This window comes from Lepisma saccharinum, chromosome 7 (genome assembly GCF_977018435.1).
Source record: "Lepisma saccharinum chromosome 7, izLepSacc3.1, whole genome shotgun sequence".
NCBI classification, from domain to species: domain Eukaryota; kingdom Metazoa; phylum Arthropoda; class Insecta; order Zygentoma; family Lepismatidae; genus Lepisma; species Lepisma saccharinum.
Genome location: NC_139235.1, coordinates 78,167,874 through 78,194,639, shown reverse-complemented (window position 1 = coordinate 78,194,639; position 26,766 = coordinate 78,167,874). Strand labels below are relative to the sequence as shown.

Here is a 26,766-nt window from a genome sequence, read left to right as displayed (position 1 = left end):
CCTGAATCCACTGAGTTTTCGTATCTGGTCTATCGAAAAAAGATTCACAGATACTTGAGAAAAATTATTCGTTCTGGACCTCATATTGCAACCAACAGCCACACAATGATTGTCGTCTTTTCTGCAAGATATTACCCTTACATCTTTATAATCCATGTTACTCTTTCAAAACCATAAGTAGGGTCCCGCCCGTGCCGAACAGGAACGAAATTGTAAACATCAGGTGAATAACCCATAATGGTTGAGGGTTCGACGTGCCGACCCCACGTCACTCCATCTGGTTGAAGATCACTAGGAAGGATTGTGGGAGGAAGACTGGCAGTCGGGAGATAGGCCAAGGCCCTTCGAGAGCTGTTGAGCCATGCGTTATTGTTATTACTAAAATAAGAAAAACAAGGGAATGAGGAAAAATTAATAAAAAAAATATTTATCTATATTAAACCAACCATTCAATTTTATTTTGTTTTTCATGGATCGGTTGCCCTACTACGCGGTAATCCCAATAAGTATCTTACATGTTATACGATAAAGCACGTATTACTATCCGAATACTCATTCAATAAGCATTTTTGTTTGCCAGGAATCATTACTTATTGCATGTTGAGCTAGTGCCCACCTAGCCGCTTCTGATGAAATATATTATTCTTCAGATTGTCTTTAAAATTCGACTCTGGTCACTTGTAATTTGCTGGGTGTAGACGCTGTGCATCGACGCACAATGTTTTGCGATAACAAGCGACCTTGTGAAGCGTGACTCATGAAGGCGAACAAGCTAGGCTACCAAGCTTATCTGCCTTTGAATACCAAGACATTTTTTTAACCTTTCCCGAACGCGATTCCTACTGTAGAAGCATATACTGTATATATTATCCCAAAAGAGCAAGAAAGGAAATTCAACCAATGTTCTCCCGTCGTATAAAACCAAATATTATCTATTAAACGAAAAGTTCACGATTGTCAATAAACGGTTTAACCAATCTGAGCTTTCAGGAACTTTTCACGCATAATTCCACTGTCTAGGCCAATGACAGAAAAGCAAGCAATACTTTTATTTATTCTTTAAATCAATTAAAGGAATGTGTAAGAATTTATAAGAAATAAAGAGCGGAACGGAACGACTGTTGTTCTACCTTAAAAATTGTTGTTCTTCGAAATAGTAAAATATGAAGGATTTAATCCAACACCTTAACACACTGTTCCACGACTCTCTATTGACCAACACTGTCAAATGTGATGTGATTTTATGAATACAATTTTCCGCCTGTTTACGTATAATGTCTCGCACATTTGGCAGTTCGCAAACGTTTTTGCAAACGCTGTAATTATTTCGTGTTACCATACGTAACAGCAAATACATTTCATAAGACTGTTCTGGACACGAGACTTGCGTCAGAAAACAAACATTTCGTATGTTGCAGTATCACAAGAAGAGAACATCGCCCTGCAATGTTCAAGACTCAAGATATTTTTCATTAATAATGTCTAATCAACATAATAAGTTAGAAGAAGTAACTAGCATTTTCACAACAACTACCAATATTCTTGTTTTTCTTCATCACTTCCAAAATATATTCTCGAAGATAGCTGCTATACTACAAAAAAAATCAAAATTAAAGTAAAATTCAACAACATGTATATCCAAGGACATTTACAATATTGGAGGAACAGAATACTTAAACATTGTTGATTCTACGGAAGGTAAGGGCGTGGTGTAGTGGTGTCGGCCCCCGTGGTGTAGTGGTTAGCACATCGCGCTATGACGCCGGGATCCTCGGGTTCGAATCCCGGCTCGGGCAAGGATGTTTGTGATTGTCTGTCCTGAAATTGAGAATTGAATGAAATGATATGGGCTGCTAGCGGTCCCAGGTTCGATCCTCCATACGAGGTGTTCTCTTTTATTTAATTCTCCTTCTATTAAACAAGAGCAAGGTGACATTATTTGTAGTAGTAGTGTAAGTGGTTACATTGTTCTACATCTGGAATTTGCTAAAAAAACAACAACAAATAAATGAACTGACACACGTTCAAAGGGATATTTTCACGTATCAGATCTTGAATTATGATACTCTAACGATAATTGTGTTCTGCTTCAAAGACATTGACAAATATTAATGAAATAACCATTTATATTTGTGGCAATTCAGGACACACTAATATTACCCCTTTTTCCACTCGAGTTCAATGCAAAGATACCTTCCCAAATATCGACTGAAAAGTTTCCATCATGTGCAATTCTCCATTAAATGTTTTCGCCGAGTCGTATTACCTTCGTTTTCTTTGTAACAAACAAGTATTCTTTACACATGACATGTAGGAGGGGGGGTTGGATCTGCATTTCATATGGGTCAGCTCCTTCTACCTGTGTTCAGGAGCGAAAGCTTCTGGGGTAGTGGTTACCGTTAAGGATTGATAATCTGATGGTCGTAGGTTCAAACCCCTCTGGTGGCAGAAACTTTTCGTACGTTTTAGACATATCCCATTGTGTTCATTGTCCATGATTCAGTTTGGAATTAACGATGGGAGGAGGGGAAATGTTAATTAACAAAATTTCAATTTCAACGAACCGAGAAGAGGAGAAAAATTGGATAATTCTTATAAATATGAAAATTACATTCATGTTTTTAGTGGTATAATCGCAGGTAAAATCAAAGATATTACGTGGAAGATTTTAGCTTGCTCTGAACTCGGCCAAAAGGAATTTCGCACCGATCTAATACATTCTCCAATACATTATAAAATGTTAATGAATGTTTCATGTCGATAATTTTATCAATGCATCAGTTCTTGACGCCGAGACGTATTTTCTGCAACTACCCCTTCTCTCCTCTCGTCTCCAGTCCCTTCTGTTCTTAACTTCTCCTTCTCCTTCTTCTCTACCGTCCTTCTCCTCTATTTTTATCTCATACCGCCTTCCCTACTTTTCTCGCCACTTGTCTTCATCCCACTCTTCTCCACTCCTCTTATCTCCTCTCCTGTCTTATATTTCCGACTCCACGGCACTGTTCTCCTCATCCTTTCGTTCTTCTCTCTTTCTCTCTTTCACTCTACTCTCCACTTCCCTCTTCTCGTCTCCTCCTCTCCTCTCCAAACTCCTTTCCTCCTCTTCTATCACCTCGCTTTCCTTCCTCTCTTTGCTCCATTTTCCTCATCTCTCCTCGCATCTTTTTCCTTTCCACTCATTACTTCTCCTATCCACTTCCTCTTTCCTCTATTTTCTTCCCTTCTTTACTTTTCCTCTTCTCCTTTTGCTTTCTCTTTTTCCTCTCCTTTGTTCCCTTTCGTTTCCTCTCTCCACTTTGCCTTTGTGTAGACACATCAACAATGAAATACTAGAAAATCGACGTTGTTTCTTTCTGAGTGTATTCCAACAAATGTAATACTGATTTTTTTCTAGTTTTATGCAATAATATTTGGATATCTTTCTTTCGCATATTTTATAAATATCTAATGTGCATGTGGCAACCCTGAAATTGAGCCTAACTCTACACGCAACCCACCAACGCCTTGTATAAATTGCGTTGCCTAGTTTAAAATGTCGTTGTCCTAAAACTATTGAGAGACACTGTACACTCTCTAAGAGTTGAGTATTTCCCTTAGTGCAATTCCAGTTACAAATAGCACATTTATCCACAAGCTACCGAACCAGAGGTATGAATAAGTGCGAGCGGTGACTAATTGACAAGGCATGAGAAAGATTGCAAGGGGAATGGGGGGGGGGGGTTGTACTGTAACCTTAACATGGATAACCTTGGTTTATCCTATGTCGCATCATCAATCACTGCAGACTTCACGGTATTGCAAGGTGGAAGGGTAAGCTGGTACAGCCACATTTTTACCAACAGGAAAACCCGAACAATACCGAAGCGTGGTTGAATCAGGCAACAATGGAATCTCCAGTTCCTGCCGCATCATCCAATCATTATCCCGTATTTAGTTCTGTCTTCATGCATCGAGGGTTCCAAAGCATGGCAATTGCGGTTCGGTAGGCCTTTTTGCTGTTTCCTTGAAACGAAGCCACTTTCCTCGAGAGTTCAGCGTGAATTTGAGGAAAGGAGAGGTCTATGAATACAAAGGAACGATGCGAATGGGTGTGGTTTGAACGCCTGGAGGACGTAAAGTGAACTAGGAAGCTCTGGAAGTAGCCTTCTTCTTGCTCTCTGGCTTAGTGAATGGAAACTTTGAAGTTTGGGCTATGTTCTCCAGCTTGAAATTCTGACTGACATCTTCAGGTTTGACTGCTGAGACGCCAACTGGCTTCTCAGTGGGACAGGCGCCTCGCCATGGGTTTTCTTGAGGGTTCCAGGTTACTCAAATGGATACATGAGATAATTTCAGAATTCTTTAGAGTAGAGCAAGGATCAGATAGAGAGAAATCAGAAGATAGAGAAAGGAATAAAGAGATGAAGAGACAGAAATAAACAGAGCAAGAAAGAGAAGAACGGGAAAATATAATAGAGAAGTGGCAGAAAGATAAGGAGAGAAGAGAGAAGGAATAGAAAGTAGAGAGAGACAAGAGTGACAAGAAGTTGGAAACAAGGGAATGAAAAGGAGAGGGAGAGAGAGAAACAGACAGAAAGTGAGAAGAGGAGAAAAGATCAAGAAGGCGAAAGGTGGAAAGGAACAGATATAGAAGAGAGAGAGAGAAGCAGAGGAATAGAGAGATAGAAAAGTAACAAGAGAGGAAGAGAAAGAGCATAGACATATGGAAAGAAACAGATAAGATAGGGATAGCAGCATGGGAATAAAAGAAGAAGAGAGGTAGCCAGAGAAGTGGAAAGAAAGACAGACAGAGAGGAGAGAGAGAGAGATAAGTGGGCAAGGAAAGGAGAATGAGGGACATAGAACGAAAGTGAGAAGGGGAGAAGGAAAGATCAAGAAATGGAAAGGTGGAAAGGAAAGAGAGAGATAGACGAGAAAAAGACAGAGAGAGAAGCAGAGGAACGAAGAAAGAAAAGTAACGAGAGCGAGAGAAAGAGACAAGCAGGGAATGAAAAATCAGAGACTGGAGTAGACAGAAAAGTTAAAAGAGAAGGGAGAGAAAGACCAAAGAAATAGGAATGTAAAAAGAGAAACAAGAGTACCTTTGAAGCCAAGACACCGAAGTATATCATATTCGAACGAAATTGTCTGGCAACGTCAGTAGCCTGGGAACTACAGTCATTAAATCCGATCCAACAATTGTGCTTCCTGTATTTTCTCAAGATGTTCTTCGATAACTCTGTCGCAAGCCATTTGGTGATTTTGCCCATTTATTTTAACGATAAAAACCAATACATAATGTTTCTAATATATTTCAGTACGTACTGTAATGTATTCTCAGCTGAAAAACTTCTGATGAAATCCCCGAAACCCAACTACACTTGGTTCAAACAGATATATACAATTTCTTATGAGTAACATTATCATTTTAAGCACTTCCAATGTATCTTATTTCCATCATATTGTACACATGTTAGATTATGTGTAACAGATTTCAAGTAAGCCAGTCACGGACAATCTTCTTCTAGTTTCAACGACTGTGTTTTTCAACAAAGAATGTGATTGTGTAGGACAATTCCTCTAAAAGTTTACCAATGCATTAATTAGGTTTTTATGCTTGTGTTTTCCAATTGTTAATTCAATAGGCATTTAATGGATTTGCAAACAACCTATAACGATAAAATCTTGCTAATTATCAGGTAAATCAATTAATCATCGTAATAAGCAATAATATGCATTGGATTGTTGCTGTTCACCGGGACTTGGACGGCAGAGTGCGAAGGACTAGCCTGTTTCCCGAGAGAAGAGGCCGAGCCTCGGGTAAAGAAATATAAAAATACAACTTTGTTACCAATGGTCAGATTCAACTGAAATTAAAGACAGCCCAGCAGCAGATTATCATCGACGAAATCCCCAAAGCAGAATTTGATAGGAGATAAATTAAGCCCGATATTAAAGGTTAAACAGCTAGACTGGATAACAATAGCTACAGACTTCCTGGCACGGTCTTCGGAACGAACGTGCAGGTTACAATGGGCCTGGTCTTTGGCTAACCTCTACTCGAGGTGCTGCTCGAGAAGGGTCAAAGAACTCCAAATATACGGGCGAAGATAACAGGACAAGAGCCTACGATTTGATGACAATTTAGCAACGCTTGGACAGAGAGGGTACCGTAACAGACCTTTTGAATAGCAAATAAATAGACGCGCAGAGAAGGGAAACCACCAGTATTATTCAGATTTTCTTCGACGCGCTATCAACCAGTTTTACTCAGATTTTCTTCGACGTGTTATCATCGTCAATCTTTCGCGAACCACCCGCGTAAAGTATCCGCTTTGTGTGTCGCTCCGTTCCGTGTTGTGTTATTTCGCACGTGTCTGTGTACTATCAATATGGAGTAGAGACAGAGAAAGGCCCTGCTGGGGGGCGTCTGACCCAGTTGCCACCTTGAAGATGCGGAGATCCTATCTTATCGCCCGGAAGCCATCTATTGACCACGCCGCAAATATCCACGACTTCACCACGAGGACTTCAGTCAGAGCCGACAAAGGTAAGCCGGAATGGACGTGAAAATGGATAAGCTTCGTTCGCCCCGTCGTGACATCCAATGAACTCGCTAATTACGTAAACATTACCAAGACATTGCTTATTACGGTGATTAAATTGCATCAACTATCATTTAACATGTAAAACCGTACAGCGTTCAATTATCCATTCATCCAAAGTATTTAACATTCAGATTGTACGACGTTATAAATTGTCAATATAATTATATATCAGTGATCCTTGTTAACCTCAAAATTAACAATATATAGATTAACATTCATTCAACAACAACAACTTAAAAGGAGTAGTGTTTTGTCGTACAGGTAAAGCTCCGACCGGAACATGTTTTTCCGTAAATGCAAAAGTAAAATGTCAAATTAAGAACAGTTTAAATTAATGTAGCTAACTTTAAACATGCCGCCGAACTATTATTGTATTAATTACTCATGTCTATTGGATTGCCGAGAAATGAATGCGAGTGTGACTGTGAGAATGAAAGGGGCAATGATGTAATGTTTATGCATGTGCTCTTTTATAGAAATTACAGTGTATATATATAGAACTAACCCTGTGGTGTGATTTGTTCTACCCTATGTAATCTCTTGGGCTCCAACTGATGGCACTTACCCTGGGACAAAAGGTAAATAGGTTCTTAATGATTGCCTTTTGTTTATTTGTTTAATTGTTTTGTGGGTTTGACATTACCATTGTAATGTAGAACCAGAGTGACGTCAGGCACGTTAAATAAATAAGTAGACGTCGCGTTACGTTATAAACCAGTGCCATCTGTTGAGTAATATGAAGCACTGCTCTCTTGGGATTTTGAGGTCAACGACGAGTACAAGTTCCAGCACAAGTGACCAAGCTGTTGTCGTCACCCTCATGTCTTACCGACATATGGCATCAGGAGTACCACGTGATTATTTTTCTCACTGTTTCCCTTTTCATCTGAGCGAGGAAAAGACGATTTCCTAAGTATCGATGTATGTTTAGTTATAAACCGAGAGAAATGAGCTCCATTTACGTACTTGTAGTACCACTTTCATGAAATAAAAAAAAAATGTACATTTTGTACTATTTTTGTACAATTTTGAACACCAAATCAAAAATTTTGTACAAGTCAAATAACAGAGAAAAATCAAAATCAAATGTGGTACTACAAGTAAATGCTGTAGTACCACTTTCGAGAATTCAAAAATAAACAATGCAGGAATTTTGTACTATTTTTGTACAATTTTGTACAAGTCAAATAAACTAGAAAAATTCAAATCAAAAGCGGTACTACAATTAAAAACTGCAGTACCACTTTCGAGAATTAAGAAATATACAGTGCAGGAATGTGTATTATTTTGTACAGCAAATAAAAAATTGTTGTACAAGTCAAGTAAACGAGAAAAATCAAATTCAAAAGTTGTACTACAAATAAATGCCTTAGCACATTTTCGATCATCAGAAAATAAACAGTGCAGGAATTTTGTACTTTTTTGTACAATTTTGTACAGCAAGTAAAAAATGTACAAGTCAAATAACCGTGAAAAATCCAAATCAAAAGTTGTACTACAAGTAAATGCTTTAGTACATTTTCGAGAATCAGAAAATAAACAGTGCAGGAATTTTGTACTATTTTTGTATAATTTGGTACAAGTCAAATAAACTATAAAAATTCAAATCAAAAGTGGTACTATCGTACAATTAAAAGCTGCAGTACCAGTTTCGAGAATTAAGAAATATACAGTGCAGGAATTTGTATTATTTTGTACAGCAAATAAATTTTTTTGTACAAGTCAAGTATACGAGAAAAATCAAAAGTGGTACTACAAGAAAATGCTTTAGTACATTTTCGAGAATCAGAAAATAAACAGTGCAGGAATTTTGTACTATTTTTGTATAATTTGGTACAAGTCAAATAAACTATAAAAATTCAAATCAAAAGTGGTACTATCGTACAATTAAAAGCTGCAGTACCAGTTTCGAGAATTAAGAAATATACAGTGCAGGAATTTGTATTATTTTGTACAGCAAATAAATTTTTTTGTACAAGTCAAGTATACGAGAAAAATCAAAAGTGGTACTACAAGAAAATGCTTTAGTACATTTTCGAGAATCAGAAAATAAACAGTGCAGGAATTTTGTACTATTTTTGTATAATTTGGTACAAGTCAAATAAACTATAAAAATTCAAATCAAAAGTGGTACTATCGTACAATTAAAAGCTGCAGTACCAGTTTCGAGAATTAAGAAATATACAGTGCAGGAATTTGTATTATTTTGTACAGCAAATAAATTTTTTTGTACAAGTCAAGTATACGAGAAAAATCAAAAGTGGTACTACAAGAAAATGCTTTAGTACATTTTCGAGAATCAGAAAATAAACAGTGCAGGAATTTTGTACTATTTTTGTATAATTTGGTACAAGTCAAATAAACTATAAAAATTCAAATCAAAAGTGGTACTATCGTACAATTAAAAGCTGCAGTACCAGTTTCGAGAATTAAGAAATATACAGTGCAGGAATTTGTATTATTTTGTACAGCAAATAAATTTTTTTGTACAAGTCAAGTATACGAGAAAAATCAAAAGTGGTACTACAAGAAAATGCTTTAGTACATTTTCGAGAATCAGAAAATAAACAGTGCAGGAATTTTGTACTATTTTTGTATAATTTGGTACAAGTCAAATAAACTATAAAAATTCAAATCAAAAGTGGTACTATCGTACAATTAAAAGCTGCAGTACCAGTTTCGAGAATTAAGAAATATACAGTGCAGGAATTTGTATTATTTTGTACAGCAAATAAATTTTTTTGTACAAGTCAAGTATACGAGAAAAATCAAAAGTGGTACTACAAGAAAATGCTTTAGTACATTTTCGAGAATCAGAAAATAAACAGTGCAGGAATTTTGTACTATTTTTGTATAATTTGGTACAAGTCAAATAAACTATAAAAATTCAAATCAAAAGTGGTACTATCGTACAATTAAAAGCTGCAGTACCAGTTTCGAGAATTAAGAAATATACAGTGCAGGAATTTGTATTATTTTGTACAGCAAATAAAATTTTTTGTACAAGTCAAGTATACGAGAAAAATCAAAAGTGGTACTACAAGAAAATGCTTTAGTACATTTTCGAGAATCAGAAAATAAACAGTGCAGGAATTTTGTACTATTTTTGTATAATTTGGTACAAGTCAAATAAACTATAAAAATTCAAATCAAAAGTGGTACTATCGTACAATTAAAAGCTGCAGTACCAGTTTCGAGAATTAAGAAATATACAGTGCAGGAATTTGTATTATTTTGTACAGCAAATAAAATTTTTTGTACAAGTCAAGTATACGAGAAAAATCAAAAGTGGTACTACAAGAAAATGCTTTAGTACATTTTCGAGAATCAGAAAATAAACAGTGCAGGAATTTTGTACTATTTTTGTATAATTTGGTACAAGTCAAATAAACTATAAAAATTCAAATCAAAAGTGGTACTATCGTACAATTAAAAGCTGCAGTACCAGTTTCGAGAATTAAGAAATATACAGTGCAGGAATTTGTATTATTTTGTACAGCAAATAAATTTTTTTGTACAAGTCAAGTATACGAGAAAAATCAAAAGTGGTACTACAAGAAAATGCTTTAGTACATTTTCGAGAATCAGAAAATAAACAGTGCAGGAATTTTGTACTATTTTTGTATAATTTGGTACAAGTCAAATAAACTATAAAAATTCAAATCAAAAGTGGTACTATCGTACAATTAAAAGCTGCAGTACCAGTTTCGAGAATTAAGAAATATACAGTGCAGGAATTTGTATTATTTTGTACAGCAAATAAATTTTTTTGTACAAGTCAAGTATACGAGAAAAATCAAAAGTGGTACTACAAGAAAATGCTTTAGTACATTTTCGAGAATCAGAAAATAAACAGTGCAGGAATTTTGTACTATTTTTGTATAATTTGGTACAAGTCAAATAAACTATAAAAATTCAAATCAAAAGTGGTACTATCGTACAATTAAAAGCTGCAGTACCAGTTTCGAGAATTAAGAAATATACAGTGCAGGAATTTGTATTATTTTGTACAGCAAATAAAATTTTTTGTACAAGTCAAGTATACGAGAAAAATCAAAAGTGGTACTACAAGAAAATGCTTTAGTACATTTTCGAGAATCAGAAAATAAACAGTGCAGGAATTTTGTACTATTTTTGTATAATTTGGTACAAGTCAAATAAACTATAAAAATTCAAATCAAAAGTGGTACTATCGTACAATTAAAAGCTGCAGTACCAGTTTCGAGAATTAAGAAATATACAGTGCAGGAATTTGTATTATTTTGTACAGCAAATAAATTTTTTTGTACAAGTCAAGTATACGAGAAAAATCAAAAGTGGTACTACAAGAAAATGCTTTAGTACATTTTCGAGAATCAGAAAATAAACAGTGCAGGAATTTTGTACTATTTTTGTATAATTTGGTACAAGTCAAATAAACTATAAAAATTCAAATCAAAAGTGGTACTATCGTACAATTAAAAGCTGCAGTACCAGTTTCGAGAATTAAGAAATATACAGTGCAGGAATTTGTATTATTTTGTACAGCAAATAAAATTTTTTGTACAAGTCAAGTATACGAGAAAAATCAAAAGTGGTACTACAAGAAAATGCTTTAGTACATTTTCGAGAATCAGAAAATAAACAGTGCAGGAATTTTGTACTATTTTTGTATAATTTGGTACAAGTCAAATGAATTATAAAAATTCAAATCAAAAGTGGTACTATCGTACAATTAAAAGCTGCAGTACCAGTTTCGAGAATTAAGAAATATACAGTGCAGGAATTTGTATTATTTTGTACAGCAAATAAATTTTTTTGTACAAGTCAAGTATACGAGAAAAATCAAAAGTGGTACTACAAGAAAATGCTTTAGTACATTTTCGAGAATCTGATAATAAACAGTGCAGGAATTTTGTACTATTTTTGATTTGATGTACAAAATTGTACAAAAATAGTACAAAATTCCTATAATACTTTTTGTGATTTCATGAATGTGTTATTACAAGTAAATCGACCTGATAAAATGTTTACCCGGGCGATGTGAATATTTGTCCCCCCCCCTTTTTACTTGAACTTGAATTTTAACTTTTTTTAATCACCGTATGCTTCCGCATGGTCTCCATGTCTCACAACAATCCGATGCTCTAGATGGCTCTGAGTAGGACAACTTTAATTTTGAAGCACCTGCTATAGTTGAAGTCCTGATTCGAACGTCAGTTTGGTATATTTATTTGACGCTTATCTGGTTTCGAGCCGGCACCTGTTTTCCTGAGAAGCACTGTCGTCACTTTTACCTGCAGTGTTAGACATGCAACACGAACTGCGACGACGCTACGCTCCCAAGGTCTGCACATCGTTTGAAAAAAGAAACCATAACACAAGCTGGCAAAAATAACCGCAACCTCACGTTATGAAAACTCTAAAGAAACTGAATTGGCCACATCGCATTTCCTTCCACGTGGACTTAACAAGAGCTGTCAGTTCCTAAAACGGACGCTATTGGTGGGAAAGGTTTGAGGGAAGGATGTACTGGGCTCCACGTGGACTTCGACGTGGTTGTCAGAGGAAAACTGATCATTACGAACTTTCTTTGATGTAAAGTGCCGTTCGAGTCAGGACGTCAACTATATACAGCCTACATATGGTTGTACTGGGTGTCCCAGTTAAGTCTGTGAAGCAAATGACGGCTATATTGCACCAGTAGAATGGAATAGTCCATTGCAACGTGACCCGTTATAGGTACTCAAGGCCATCAGTACAAACACTTCTTTTCATGATCCTTTGCATGTAACTGTTGAGCGGAGCCGGGCTATTTTTAGCTGGGACACCCTGTATGTTTCGCAAACTCAATACTGCAATTGCACAGCATTCTACACGTAATATTGGCCAGATAAGTAAGTATTCAGCAGCTGTTCTATGTTCCTCGAGTCTCGTGATTCCCGCTCAGGGGACATAGTGGTCGTAATAAGCATCAGCTGAACATACTTTTGCTTTTCCCTTTTTAAAAATCGCATGATGCATTTTGCTCTTGTTATTCTTCTCTGCTGTATCTTCCTGTTTAGTAATGAGCTCACCTGCAGAGTGAAAGTCCAGCACCAATGGGTTGGAGTCGTTCGGGCTTCCCCGGAATCATTTCCTCCTATAACCGCAAACCTCAGCTCTCTATTGGTTGTTGCAAGGAGAAGAAGGAACTTCTTGAGGCAAACCCGGCGCCTGGACTGTCAGTCTTTACAGCAACATCGCCTGTTGTTGACCTACAACTTCCAGGACCGGGCGTTTGCACGATATCTTGACGTTCCGTGTCGCGAAAATTATTGTTGCCCAAGTGTTAAGTCACGCCCCGAGAGTGACAAGTAAAGGTTTTTGTTTGGTGATGTAACTTTTCCGGAGCACGTTCGTTTTCTTTTATTGCAATTAGCACGAGCAGTAACGCCATCTACTGGCGCTCTGTTTTTTAGTTGTTCGATATCTGTGAGCTTTAGCGAGTGACGTGTGCATCTTTTCTTCATTGAAGGTGGTGCGATCTGGAAGGACTTGCTGACAACCATCTGAATAGGAGATTGCGCGCAGGATGTTCAAAAAGAACAAATACGATCTACAAAATACGGTGAGTACACGTTTTGTTGTTGTTTACTTTATCTTTAAGAAAAATCTTTTAAGTTGTAAACAGTAAATCGGACAGCAAAAGTAATGGTAGACGAATTGTCCACCAGAACGGTCATTCACTTAATTTCCATGCTGCTGCTTTGTGTGTCTGTGATAATTTATAGGTAGGAGTTTATCAGAATTTTCAATCTAGGCGAGAGAGTTTTAAGTTCATGTTTATGGGGTGTAAGTGTACATTTAAAGCCAGTATGAATTGGACCTTTGTGCAAAGTTTTAGGAGGAAGCTGATGGAGTTTTTCGGTATGTGTGGTTAAATGTATGTTTATAGGCACCAAATATTTTATCTACTGCATCTGTATCAAAATGGATTGCATACATGTGGGGTTCTCTCGGCACTTTCTGAGTTCAGGAATTTTTCTGTGACGTAGATTGATTTGATTGGTTGATTGGACTTATTCCACTTCGCTTTTCTGGCCACTTTTGCCTAATCGCGAAGATGAAGATGGTGATATGATGATGGGACACTCGCAAAAAAAAAAAAAAAAAAAAAAAGCGGAGGCGTGAATTCGATCCCGGGACTCCTGACGTCGTAGCGCGATGTGCTAACCACTTCACCACGGAGACCGGCATTGTGAATGTACACCCTTGCAAATTCGTACAAAACAACAATTCTAGATTGTCTCTTTTCCGATTAAATTTTGCTAGTGATAATTCATATGAACCCTTATAACCATAACAATAACATTTACAGAGTCAAGGACTTCCGCGTGACGTCATCGTTTCGTGTTCGTTAAATTTTACGGAAGTAGCTTGTATCAAGCAAGTAGACAGGATTGCAAGATGCGGTCGAGCATGGTTAAGACTTGGGGGTGGAGGCACAGATAGAAGTAAGAACTTGTGAGAATGACAACTAAGGAGCAAGCGTTGATTTTGATTAACTTGGTTTATTTTACTTCGCTTTTCTGCCACTTTTGACTAATCGCGAAGCTGAGGATGAGAATGAACGCCCAGGTCGGGATTCGAACCCGGGACCCCTGACGTCGTAGCGCTTTGTGCTAACCACTTCTCCACGGAGGCCGGCTGAACAGCGAACGTAAAACACCGAACTTTACTTTGGGTTTTGCTGTAAGTCCACTTTTACACAGATAGGGTAATAGGAACTGGACCTACAGGTTAAAGTGGGATCCGAACCACCATGTGCCTCCACCGGGTATCGAACCTGCCAATAGGAATGAGTGGATGAGAATTCTGAGGGAGAGAGAGTTATTTATGTTCACAAGAGGAGAATATGCTATTATGAAATGACCAAAAATGTACGTCAACGTATAACGTATGAATATGAAAAAAAAACAAAAAAAAAACAAAAAAAACAGGATGAGTCGTGAAAGAGGGAACATTGATGTAGTTAAATGTACAAAAGGAATAAATTAGAAAAAAGTAAAACTACAACTAGAAGGGAAGAAGAAACTATATAATGTGCACAGTCTCAGTTGTACATTGTTCGAACAAGTAAACTCTATTTGGAGCTTCTAAAATTTGATGTTAATGCCACCACTGATTTCACCAATATCATAATTTTTTTATTCTTGAAACTTTGTGCGTACAGAGAGGGTTCATTAGTTGAGCCACCTGGTGGAAATTTTGTCACGTATTGCCAATCATTGCAGAAGGCTGTTGCACAGTACATCATGTAACTGAAGCATAGGCAAGCGGAAGTCATCCATATGGTAGCTGGGGATGCGTAAGTGTTGCCAAGCCAATGAATGCTTCAAGAATTGTGACAAACAAGGTACCGAGAAATACTTATGCATCACACTGTACAGTGGGATCCATGAATATTACCGTGCAAATTGTCCATGACTATTTTCATTAATTTTTCTGTCACATCCTGTGTGTTTTTAAGCGATGGATTTTGATGTATGCTGGTGCAGAAGTTGTCAACAGCTTGTTTTGAGTTTTTTTTCAATTCTTGAAGCTCTTTTTGGATCAAATAAAGCGCACGAACATGGTGATGGACAATGTGCACTGTACAATGCCAACCAGTGTCCGATTTTCGGGCTAAATTGAAAACGTTCGGATTTTTTATGACGCAAGCGTGGAATAAAGCCGGGACCAATGAAATAACTGATGAGGATATAGACAAACCTTGTTATTGTTGTCAGTGTCATTTTTATATTTTATTTTCTCGGGTGTGCCGGACATAGACAGTCAAATGGAAAGCTGTAAGTCCTGTGAAGTTATTTGATGATGAAGAAGAAAACCCGTTTGGGGGGGGGGAGTGTTTACGAACACTGATGTTGCCGGGTAAGGGTAACTAGAAGAAAAAGCTTCCTAGGAGAAAAAAAGGAACAAAAACAATCCAAAGTGTTGTTGAAACGTCGTTTACTATAAAACCTTACAAATTTGTCACGCTTCAAACTATCCTTTTTTGCGTATAAACGTACAACGATAAACGCAGAGGTTGAAAGACAGCGTCACTGTCAAAATTGAGAACATCCAACAAGAAGCCTATTGCGCGCTACAAGAATGTTGGCTTTTCGAAGGTTCATGATAGCGAGATTAGATCTTGGGTCTGACTCTTGACGTCGAAACTTGACCTGTGGGATTTCGAAATAGTTTTCCAGTTTTACCGTTATGCCCATTTCGACACGATTTTTTTTTCTCTACAGGGGGAACTTCGTTCTTTGGAAACCTTGAGATTTCACCCGAGATACCAGGAACATCGAAAAGTTAAACTTTGCTACATCTTTCGTTTGGTTGCTTGTGAGGGTGCGAAAATCGACCTGGCTTACAGAAACACGAGATGACACGTAAAGATACGAATGTACATTTTCTTCAATTTGTATTTTGCTTATTGTGCGGTGTTTTTGTTAGAGGATGAAAGGTGATTTGATGAAATCATAGGCGTGCGCACACCCTCTGATCAGTGGCGGATCCAGGAATGGCACTTGGGAGGGGCAATTTTCTCGCGTAAGTCCATCCTGACCTATATCTACACAGTTTTTTTTTTACAGAAATAATATACTATATCACTACTCCGTGGTCTATAGAAATAAACGTGCATAGGGTGAAAATAGGGTTAGTGTGTTCGATTTCCGGCTAAGTAAAGGATGTTTATTATTTTATTCCATCATCTTTCCATTGTCGTGATAAACCTAACGACATAAAGATGCAACAAAAAGTGGGGAAGCGAAGAAACAAGAATCTTTTCTCTAGAATCGTGTCACCGTATTGGGACAGGGAAGTGTAAAAATATACCTAAAGCATTAGGGTCGTTATCTATTTATTTTTGATTTGAAATATAGTATTACAGAATACCTCTGTACAATTGGGAACAATTGAGAAGGTTAGATAATTTTTTGAGTTGAGTTGGTGTTTTAAGTCAACTTTATGCACAGTAAGGCTAATCGGGACTGGACCTACAGTTTAAAGTTCCTCCACCGGGTATCCAACCCGGGACCCCTTGATTACAAGGCGACTACGCCTAGATAATTTAGAACTGCATAATTTGCATTCACGTCCATGTATTATTAGAATAATTAAATCAAGAAGAATTTAGGTGGGCTCGAATGGGAAAGATGGTTTACAGTATTCTTGTTAGAGAACCTGATGGTAAGAGACCTGTAGGAAGGCCAAGACGAAGATGGAGGGATAACGTTAAGCTGGACCTAAAGGAAATCGGTAAGGATGGAAAAGATTGGATTGATCTTGTTCAGGATAGAGCAGATGGAAGGCTTGTGTTGCTGTAGTACAAACCTTCGGGTTTAAGAAGGCTAGAGAGTTAGTTTGTTTCCTTGAACTAGGTTAATGTCTTTGTACCTAATCACTGTCTACAAATCTACCTATAAAAAGGCTTGTATGTCTCACGTTGGTGTAGTCAAAGACCGCCATTGTGTAGGCATCATCGTAGGAATACTCGTTTTCCAAGATCCTTGTGCTATATATATTTACCGTTAGCTGAGGGCTTATCAACATTGCTTTCCGCTTGGGCGTGTTGAGAATTGTGTCACTTGTAGCTTTCACGTTTGTTACGGGTACTCTCACTTTTAAGATCACTGAGTACGAAATGACAGTCTGTGTTCATGCCCCCCCCCCCTTGAGATTTCTGGAAAGAGTTAATGTAATTCGAATAGTGAAATTGTAGCGATATTTTGTAACAAAAAATATTGTTTTCTGTGACTTACAGGCCGTACGTTACAGCAACTATTATTATTATTATTTGAAGTAAAGAGAAAACGTAGTGCTTTGCACTACGCCATGAAGGCGTATAGGGGGTGTGGAGTTAGGGTACCACACTTTCTTGATCACGGTCGAGGCTGGGGGTGATGTGATAAGCACCACGCCCCTGGCCGCCTTTACCCCCCAGAGTTTCCTCCAGGTACCCACTTTATACGACGCTAGGTGGGCGTCGGAGCCGCTTGAACAGGTGAAAAATAATCCGGTTCTCCCCCGTTGGGGATCAAACCCGGGTCTCTCGCATGGTAGTCGCACGCCCTAACGACTGAGCTACCACGGCTATTTAAAGTAGGGTTACATTTAAGCTTACAGCAGGGTTGTTGAAGGTCCAGGAACCAATAAATTCTAATGGGTTCCGCTGCAGGACCGGAACGTTTTATTCGCACAATTTAAATTCGGTCCAAGTTGTGAATTGCTTCATTGGAAAAATGTTCCTGGACGGTATATAAATTCAGCCGGAAAAAAGGTTCCTGGACCGTATTCAAATTGATCTGGTAAAAATGTTCCTGGACCGAATTGAAATACTTTACAGATAAAAAGGTTCGGCAGAATCCATTTACGCTTGCTGATTTTCTCTCCTGGACCGGAATTGAATTTATTTAAAATTCCTGGACTTCTAACAACCCTGGCTTACACTCTATTTTACATTGAATATCTAATTATATTATGCAAATTGTATATAGATATATACAGAATAGGGAAATTACAAATGTAAGTAATTAAAGAAACATAAGTAGTAGTAGTAGTAGTAGTAGTAGTAGTAATAATACAAATAATAATAACAATAATAGCAGTAATAATAATAATAAAAAGTTTCCCCCCTGAGAATCATTCCTGCGGGCGCCTTTCTATACAACACTAACACGTTAAAAGATAGCTTGATTTTACATTAAACTTAGGTTTTTCGATGCTATGCGAACTTTCTATGACAGTTCTTATGTACAAAACGAACACGTTAAAGTATAACAACGCATTACCGTTTGATTCTATGTTAAATGTGGATTTTAATACCACACGAACTTTCGCATTTCAGTACTTGTGCACAAAAGTAATACGTTAAAAGGTAGCATCAATGCCATTTTTGCTTACCTGCATGCTAAAACAGTTTTTTTTTCTGGTGTACAATCTTTAGGTGCCTGCGAATGCTCATTTTGTTAACGTTTTTACGTGAACGTCGTCTTTACTGATAATTCAGACTTAATGTGCGTTTTTATTACACATTCTTCATCATCAATGTAATTTTTAAATGCCTCTCTTCCTGTTTTAGAGCTTATGCTTGCCTGTTTTGCATATTTTCTTACCTCTTAACCTATTTATGCAAAACTAACATTTAAAAACCCGACGTTTCTTTTCCTGTAGCTGAGTTTTATGAATCTTGCCCAAGAAAGATTGAAGAAAGATTGTTCCTAGAGTAGACGTTATCATTACATCATTCCATAACTGCACAACTTTTGTCTAATTGATATTTCAGTTGTTATTATTATGGGCTTATTTTTAAAACTCGCACCTGTGGAAATAATATTGTAATATACTTGCAGAAATTAACAAATCTCTCATCTAAGAATTGTATTACACCAACTCGGAGATTAACAGAACTTGTACTTGTTAGCTGAAGACATTATGCTCGCTCACGGTTTGTAGAGTGGGATGCGGCGTAAGTATTACCAAGCAAACTGTCCATCACCATGTTTATTCTGTGTGTTTTACGTAATGAGAGGGACAGTGGGATCCACGAGTATTACCGTGCAAATTGTCCATGACTATATGTGTTTTTAAGCGATGAATTTTTATGTATGCTGGTGCAGAATCTGTCAACAGCTTGTTTTGAGTTTTCTTTTAATTCTTGAAGCTCTTATTGGTTCAAATAAAGTGCACGAACATGGTGATGGACAATTTGCACGGTAATACTCATGGATCCCACTGAACAAGAATTGAAACAAAACTCAAAACAAGCTGGTGACAATCTCTGCACCTGCATACGTATAAAGTCAGACCTTAAAAGCACACAGGATGCAAGAAATTCTTCATGAAATTAATGTAATAGTCATGGACAATTTGCAGTGTTTTAGTTGAGAGAATTTTTAGTGTATCCTTACCTTTTCAATGTGTTATGTTTGTCCCGTGCAGGTCTCTTTACAACCTTGCACTTGTAACCTTTCTGAAGGGGCTTTTTACACCCTTTTTTACACCCTTTTTTAACTTTTAGATAAGATTTTTGATAAGGGGATTTTCCTTGTTTAAAGGGTGCAAAATGGTCATAAAATTTTCAATTCCTTCATTCATTCAATACTTGTGTATCTCGATGTACAATGGGATCCATGAGTATTACCGTGCAAATTGTCCATGAGTATTTTCATTAATTCTTCTCTTACATCCTATGTGTCTTTAAGCGATGGATTTTTTATGTATGCTGGTGCAGAAGTTGTCAACAGCTTGTTTTGAGTGTTCTTTTAATTCTTGAAGCTCTTAGTGAGTCAAATAAAGTGCACGAACGTGGTGATGGACAATTTGCACGGTAATACTCATGGATCCCACTGTACACAACGGTACATTCTGAATTATTTCAGAACCTCACTGTTAGTTTTGGAAAAACAACACTAACATATTTTTAGGTGCTACAAATTCCAAGGTATTGTGGGGGTAAATGAGCACACCCTTTCATAAAGAATTGCCTGAAATCTAATGATAACGTATTCCTGAGTAATCATGGGTTGGCGTGTTCGAGTCCCCGTGACTCCCCATTATTGCTGAAACCAGTGCAGGTTAGTCTCTGCAAATAAAGTGGATGTTGCACACCTGTACAGTGCGATGCACAAGTATTGCTCGACAAATTGCCCTGACTATTTTCATTAATTTTTCTCTTGTATTCTACGTGTTTTTAAGAAAAGGATTTTAAAGTATGTTGGTGCAGGTTGTCAGCTACTTGTCGGGCGTTTTGTTTCAATACTTGAAGCTCTCATTGGTATAAGAAGTAGAATAAACATGATAGTGGACAATTTGCTTAGTAATAATTGTGAACCCCACTGTACAATCTTAATGGTACTATCCACTGAATATGAATATAAATGCATTTTCATGGCATCGTAAAGGTTGTTGGTTTGCATTTTCTATGCACCCGAATGCATTAACTGCACAAACACACAAAGTAAGGCCTGAAGACCTGAGGGAGGTCATTGACACACGCAGGGAACAACTTTCCATGTGCTAAAACTTTTTTGTTTTTTTCGCATGTGTGAAAAAACGCGTTTTACAGCTAGCATCTGGGACGCGCTTCACCTTCCGGTGATGGATAACCTTTATTAGGAACCCAACTCTCTACACATGATGACAGGTGACGGATTGTAATTAGCGGCATGGCACGTTAACCTGTTTCCAATTAGGCATACGTCGTCGTCAGCACCGAACGAGCTTGGGGTGAGTGTAAGGTTGCGGTTTCGTATTCGGCACGTCGAAGGTTCGAATCCCATTGTCGCTTATCCTGGCTGAGGTTTACCCTGGTTTCCGGCGAGGTGGATTTCCACTACCCTGCCACCCCTCCAAATTCCTACTTTCCACCTTACTCCAATAAAAAATCATGACCATGCTAGATACTGGGCCAAAGTGTGGGTTAGGACTCCCACCAACTCCCACGTGGGCACGCCGATGCGTTTGTGCCATTATCCACTTAGTCTTTTCTGATCTTTCCTCGGAAGTTCCCAGGTTCGAGTCCCGGCCTGAACATGGGAGTTCTTTGTGAGCGTCGTTTCATCATCCTCATCGTCGCGATTAGCCAAGATTGGAAGGAAAGCGACGAAGAAATCCATTTCATCTGTACATAACCAGTTTTCTGTCCCGGTTTTGATACCCGGTGGAGGCACATTGCGCAGTGATTCGGGCGCTGCGAAATGTCCCAAGATTTTCACTGAAATCCAATCAATGATATGATTGTTCCAAATATGTGCTTATTTAGCACTTTTTACATATAAAATGAAGGGCTCTGGTGTAAAACATCGTAAGGGACATTTAGAAGACCCTATACTGTAGATAAATGGTTTTCGTGTTTATTTTACTGTTTACCAAGTTCACTGAGTCCAATGCAAATTGTATGACATGGCAATTTCACTAGGAAATTGAAGGATGGCGCATTTAACTTTGTAACTCAAAAATGACCAAAATGCCAACTACCATGTTTTACACCCGAGCCATTCAACTTTTTCTGTATTTGAAATATGGAACCCCTGCTCTAGGTCTGTCCTGATTAGTCTATCTGTACATAAAGTGGACTTAAAAACAACAAATCAAATCAAATAACCCGTTTTCATCGTCGCGATTAGTCCTAAAGGTTAAAAAAGCGTCGTAAAATATCCGAGCTAGAAACAAAAGTGAGAAAGAAAGCTACTATCTCATGACCATCTGCAAAGGGGAAATCGGGCGTTTCGTAAGAAGTCAGCTGAAACAACCAACAAGCCCCAATTAGATCGACTAGATATGAGAGCCGTACCATGAAGAACCATCGCTAAGCTTATAACGGAAAAGGGATGTGTGTAGACTCTATCCAGGAAGGTCAGTGATTGTCACGGAAGGCTAGTCTCTGTTACGAGTGTGAAGTTATACCCTCATAGCGATGACCTCTGTGCTCAAGGATTTCGCTTTCGGAAAACATTAAACGAGTGGAAATCCCGCCAGTTGTGACACCCATGTTGTGAAGTGCTGTCTGTTTGTAGTGAGACTGGATTGCTATAGTGCTTGGATTGTGCGCCCTCTAGTAAGGTAAGCACGGTGTCAATACAAACCCTTCCAGGTCTTCATAAAATAAGGGGGAGGATTGTAACGTTTCACTGTTTCTTGCTCGAAAATTTAGTGCATTCCTTCTTTTTAAGAGTGAAAGAAGGATATATTTTCCTGTGATTTCGGTTTTATTTGCGACTCGCTGCATACGAAGAGAATGGCTTTTCAAAAATGCAGGTGAATTATTGGATAGATAATAGTGCAAGAGGTTTAAGTGGGCGAGAACATGTGGAAAATGAGCTCTGAAAGGGATTAAATGCACCCAAAGAAGGAAAATTGGCACTAAGGAAAATTAAACAGACGCTAAAGGAGGGGAAATTAGTACAAAAGGAGACTAAAGAAACGGCAAAGGAGGGGAAATTGGCACAACAAGAGACTAAACAAACACCAAAGGAGGGGAAATTGGCACGAGAGAGACTAAACACGCTAAAGGAGGGGAAATGTGCAGGAAGAGAGACTAAACAGGCACCAAAAGAGGGGAAATTGGCACGAAAAGAGACTTAACAGGTACCAAAGGAGGGTAAATTTGCAGGAAAAGAGACTAAAACATACGCTAAAGGAGGGGAAATTGGCACGAAAAGAGACTAAACAGACACCAAAAGAGGGGAAATTGGCACGAAAAGAGACTAAACAGGTACCAAAGGAGGGTAAATTTGCAGGAAAAGAGACTAAACATACGCTAAAGGAGGGGAAATTGGCACGAAAAGAAACTAAACAGACGCCGCCAATGAAGTTCAAATAGGTGATACCAAAAAAACACCCCGACAGGACGTGTTAGCATTGACCTCTTCCTTACCACCATCACGTGACGCATTCTGGGAGCAGAAAACTAGGTCGTGTCAGAAATCTGCTATGCGTGAGTGCTTTTGGCACGTCTTGAGGCAAAGAACAACAAAAATCCAACCCGTTCATCCGACCACCGGATAATTTGACACATCACGCAACATTGTGCCAGACAGTTTTCGCAAAGTTCTCAAGTTCGTGAGAAGAATCTTTCCGGATTCGAAAGCGAATTCTGCAATTTAACAAAAGACAGTTTGCGAACACTTCAAAAGCTTTCTCTTGGTGTTCTCTATGAAGACAATGCTTTGTCGATGGATTATTGTTAACTTCGAACATTCTTATAGAAAACTTTTATCCCTGAAGGGACAACAAACAGCTCTTGTGATTTAGCGATTCTAGGATGCTTTTAAAAAGAGGGGTTCTGATGAAGAAGGATTTTGAATGCTACTATTGTTGGAACTTAGAGCTACATGATTATATTCACTTAGTATACCGGGTGGCAAGAATTAAAGTTACCCAACTCAGAGCCCTCTGTAGCCTGTTCGAGGCATCGTAGAACTCTGAAATTTGGTGAATCCACTATGCGGACCATGGGGAAGAGGATGGCGATGAAAAAAAAATAGTTCAATTTTCCGTCACCAGGTTGAAATGTGGCGCTGTACTTCCACGGTGAGTTGTAATAATGACGTAAACTGCTCCAATTGGTTATGGATTTGCCTTTACCTTGCAATCTTGCATTAAAGGAGAGATTATTTTCTCGCAACTTCCAGCCACTAACAAATGTCTTTCTAATTAATAACTCAGCTAAATCACTTAACGTGAGAGCTGAACAAAAGTTCGGAAGTGATCACCGTGCCATTAAATAAGAAAGAACGTGCATTGCTGGTGAAGTTGTTTTATCAGAACGGTAGTAATAGTGCAGCTGCACTGCAAGTTTATCGTCATGCGAAAGGACTTCGAAAGGCGCCCATTACAACGCATGGGTTATGAAAGAAGATGAAGAAATTTGAAGAGACTGGAGATCTGGGTGTCGCAGCAGGAAGGTGCCGCCGGTCGATTGCAGAAGTTGTCACCGAAGTGGCTGTTGCAGTGGCAGAAAGAGCCTCTTGTTCCTGATTTAAAGATTTGTACACCTGTCTTATGTTTTTCAATATTCATTATTACAGCGCCACATTTCAACCTGACGGCGGAAAATTGAACTATTTTTCTCTTATCGCCATCCTCTTATGCGATCTGCATAGTGGATTCACCAAATTTCAGAGTTCTTCGATGCCTCAAACAGGCTACAGAGGGCTCTGAGTTGGGTAACTTTAATTCTGTCCACCCGGCATTTCAATAAAGTTTAGTCCAACAGTGTGTGTGGGGGAGGAGGGTGTTCTGACCCCCTATGAGTGGACAACAATTATACGAAATATCTGTTCAAATAATAGGGCATGAGAAAGAAGTGTTGTTTTTTTGAAGGGGTCGCGTTAAGTTTTTCACAATTTCATTATTTTAGGGGGGAATACATGGATGTAGTCTCATATGCATCTATTCCAATAGATCTGAAGGCTCCTGGTTTTTTACCATTTTTCCTTCTATGGTTACTTTACTTCGGTTTTCTACTTCGTTGATTAATCGTTACGATAGATGCACAGACAAACAATAGATACGTTTATGCCACGGCCAAGGTACAGACCTGGGACAACTACATCGCGACGACGAGGATGAATGGTGGTTAGATTAAAGAACGACAAGGAATATAATGCAACATTTATGTGGGGACTTGAATCCATAAATCTTGTGTTCTTGTTTGTATCGTATTTAACATAGATTTTCTGCCACTTACGTCCAATCGCGACGCGAAAGATGAATGATGAAGAGGAACACAGAAGGAATACCCATGCCTGAGCCAGGACTCGAACCTGGAACACTTTCTGACTTTCCTTCTCTCCTTTGTTGATCTGCATCTTCTATTTCTTGTCCATTTCTCTGTCCATTCCTTTCTTTGTGTCTCTATCTATCTCTTGCGTTCCCTATCCGTTCTCTATTTCCCGCTATCGTTCTTTCTTCCTTTCTCTCTTTGTCCATCTCCCTCTCTCTCTCCTTTTCTCTCTCGTTCTTTGTCTCTGACTTTCCACTATTTCTTTCTTCTCTTTCTCCATCTCCTTCCTCTGTTTATCTATTTCTTCTCCATTTTTTATTTTGTTTTCTTTATTTTCCTTCTCTACTTTCTCTTCCTCTGTTGATCTGCAACTTCTATTTCTTGTCCACTTCTCTGTCCATTGCTTTCTTTGTGTCTCTATCCTTTTCAGCTCTTGCGTTCCCTATCCCTTCTCTATTTCTCTCGATCGTTCTTTCTTCCTTTCTCTATCTTTGTCTATCTCCCTCTCTCTCCTTTTATCTCTCGTTCTTTCTCTCTCTGTCTAACTTTCCACTATTACTTTCTTCTCTTTCTCCATCTCCTTCCTCTATTTTACTATTTCTTCTCCATTTTTTATTTTGTTTTCTTTATTTCCATCTCTGTCTTTTCATATATTTCGCTAATGTTCTCCCTTTTTACATCTCTTCAGCCTTCCTCTCTTTTTCATCTCGTTCACTGCCCTTTCTCCATTCTTCTCACTGTCTCGGCATTTCGTTCTTTCTATCTCCTTTGCATCTATTTATTTCTTCCCTGTCTCTACATCTCTTCTTCTAATCGTGTTCGGCCTCCGTGACAACTCCCAATTTTTTTCCAAATTGACGCAGATGATTGTGATAGAACATTCCTGCATTTCGTTGCGAGTCTGTCATGCAAGCTGGCTCAATTTGCCTGTCCTTTCCTTGTTGCTCGTATCACCTTTCGCGAAGACTGCAACTGCAAGTCAAGGACGCCAAAGAAAAAGTCTTTAGCTCTGAACATACAATTAAGTTTTGCGAACCGGAAAACTGATTCCCTGCTTCTGCTGATGGCCTTTTAACGTCTCGGCCGCGCCTGGAGCCGATTGGTCGAGGGTCGATTGTTTCGTAACCAATAAGGATGTGCCCAACGGGGGAAAATTTTCCATGGCGCAATCTGGGATTGCTACTTTGTAACTTATTCCTGGAAACGAACATTGTAAATAAGAGTTTCGAAGGACAACAGTAGGATACAGCCTTAGTCTTACTTGAGCATGTTAATAAAATCCTCCACTAATGCACTAAAATTAGTATTGTCATGCCTTTTTCACATCCAAATCACAAATTTATGATATTATGTTGTTTCTTACTCCAGTGGCGTGCTACAGTGTTTTGTATTTGGGACGATCTTATCCAGGGTCCAAACATGTAACCTTTTGTTATTTATTTTCGCTATTCTGGCACTTTTGGCTAATCGCGACGATGATGATATGGTGAAGGAACACTCAAAAAGAGCACATGCTCAGACCGGTACCTCTGGCGTCGTAGCGGGAGGTGCTAACAACTTCGGCACGGAGATTGGCTCTGGGGCCTTTGGCTTCATAGCGACATTGTTACGTCAAAAGTGTGGTCTGATTTTTTTTTAAAATAAACTTTGAAAGTTCAGTTTGCTTTGCCTAAATGAGTCACTGGCAAAGCTTGCTTTTTCTGTCATAGCTGTGCTATATGGGGGATTATGACCCCACGAACACCCTTCTACGGGTACGCCGCCACATTATTTACTCTCTCACTTTCTTCTCTCCCCTCTCTCACATAAGAAAGAGAATAAGAGAGGGAAGAGATAGGGGAAAAAGAGGGGGGAATAGTGTAATAAGAGGAAACTTTAGAGAGACTTGAAATATAGTAATATATTCAAATACCACAACCACATATCTAGAAATATATTTCG

General features: G+C 38.3%; 1 protein-coding gene across 1 annotated transcript in view; it reads left to right on the top strand.

Moving 5' to 3' along the window:
- The window catches only part of NAAT1 (Nutrient Amino Acid Transporter 1), a 101,272-nt gene that overhangs the window by 11,798 nt on the left and 62,708 nt on the right, over positions 1–26,766 (top strand). The window contains exon 2 of the mRNA XM_083125473.1: positions 13,084–13,176. Within this exon, the coding sequence (XP_082981599.1) occupies positions 13,141–13,176 (36 nt within the window). The 5' untranslated portion in view covers positions 13,084–13,140. The remainder of the gene's footprint in view (positions 1–13,083; positions 13,177–26,766) is intronic.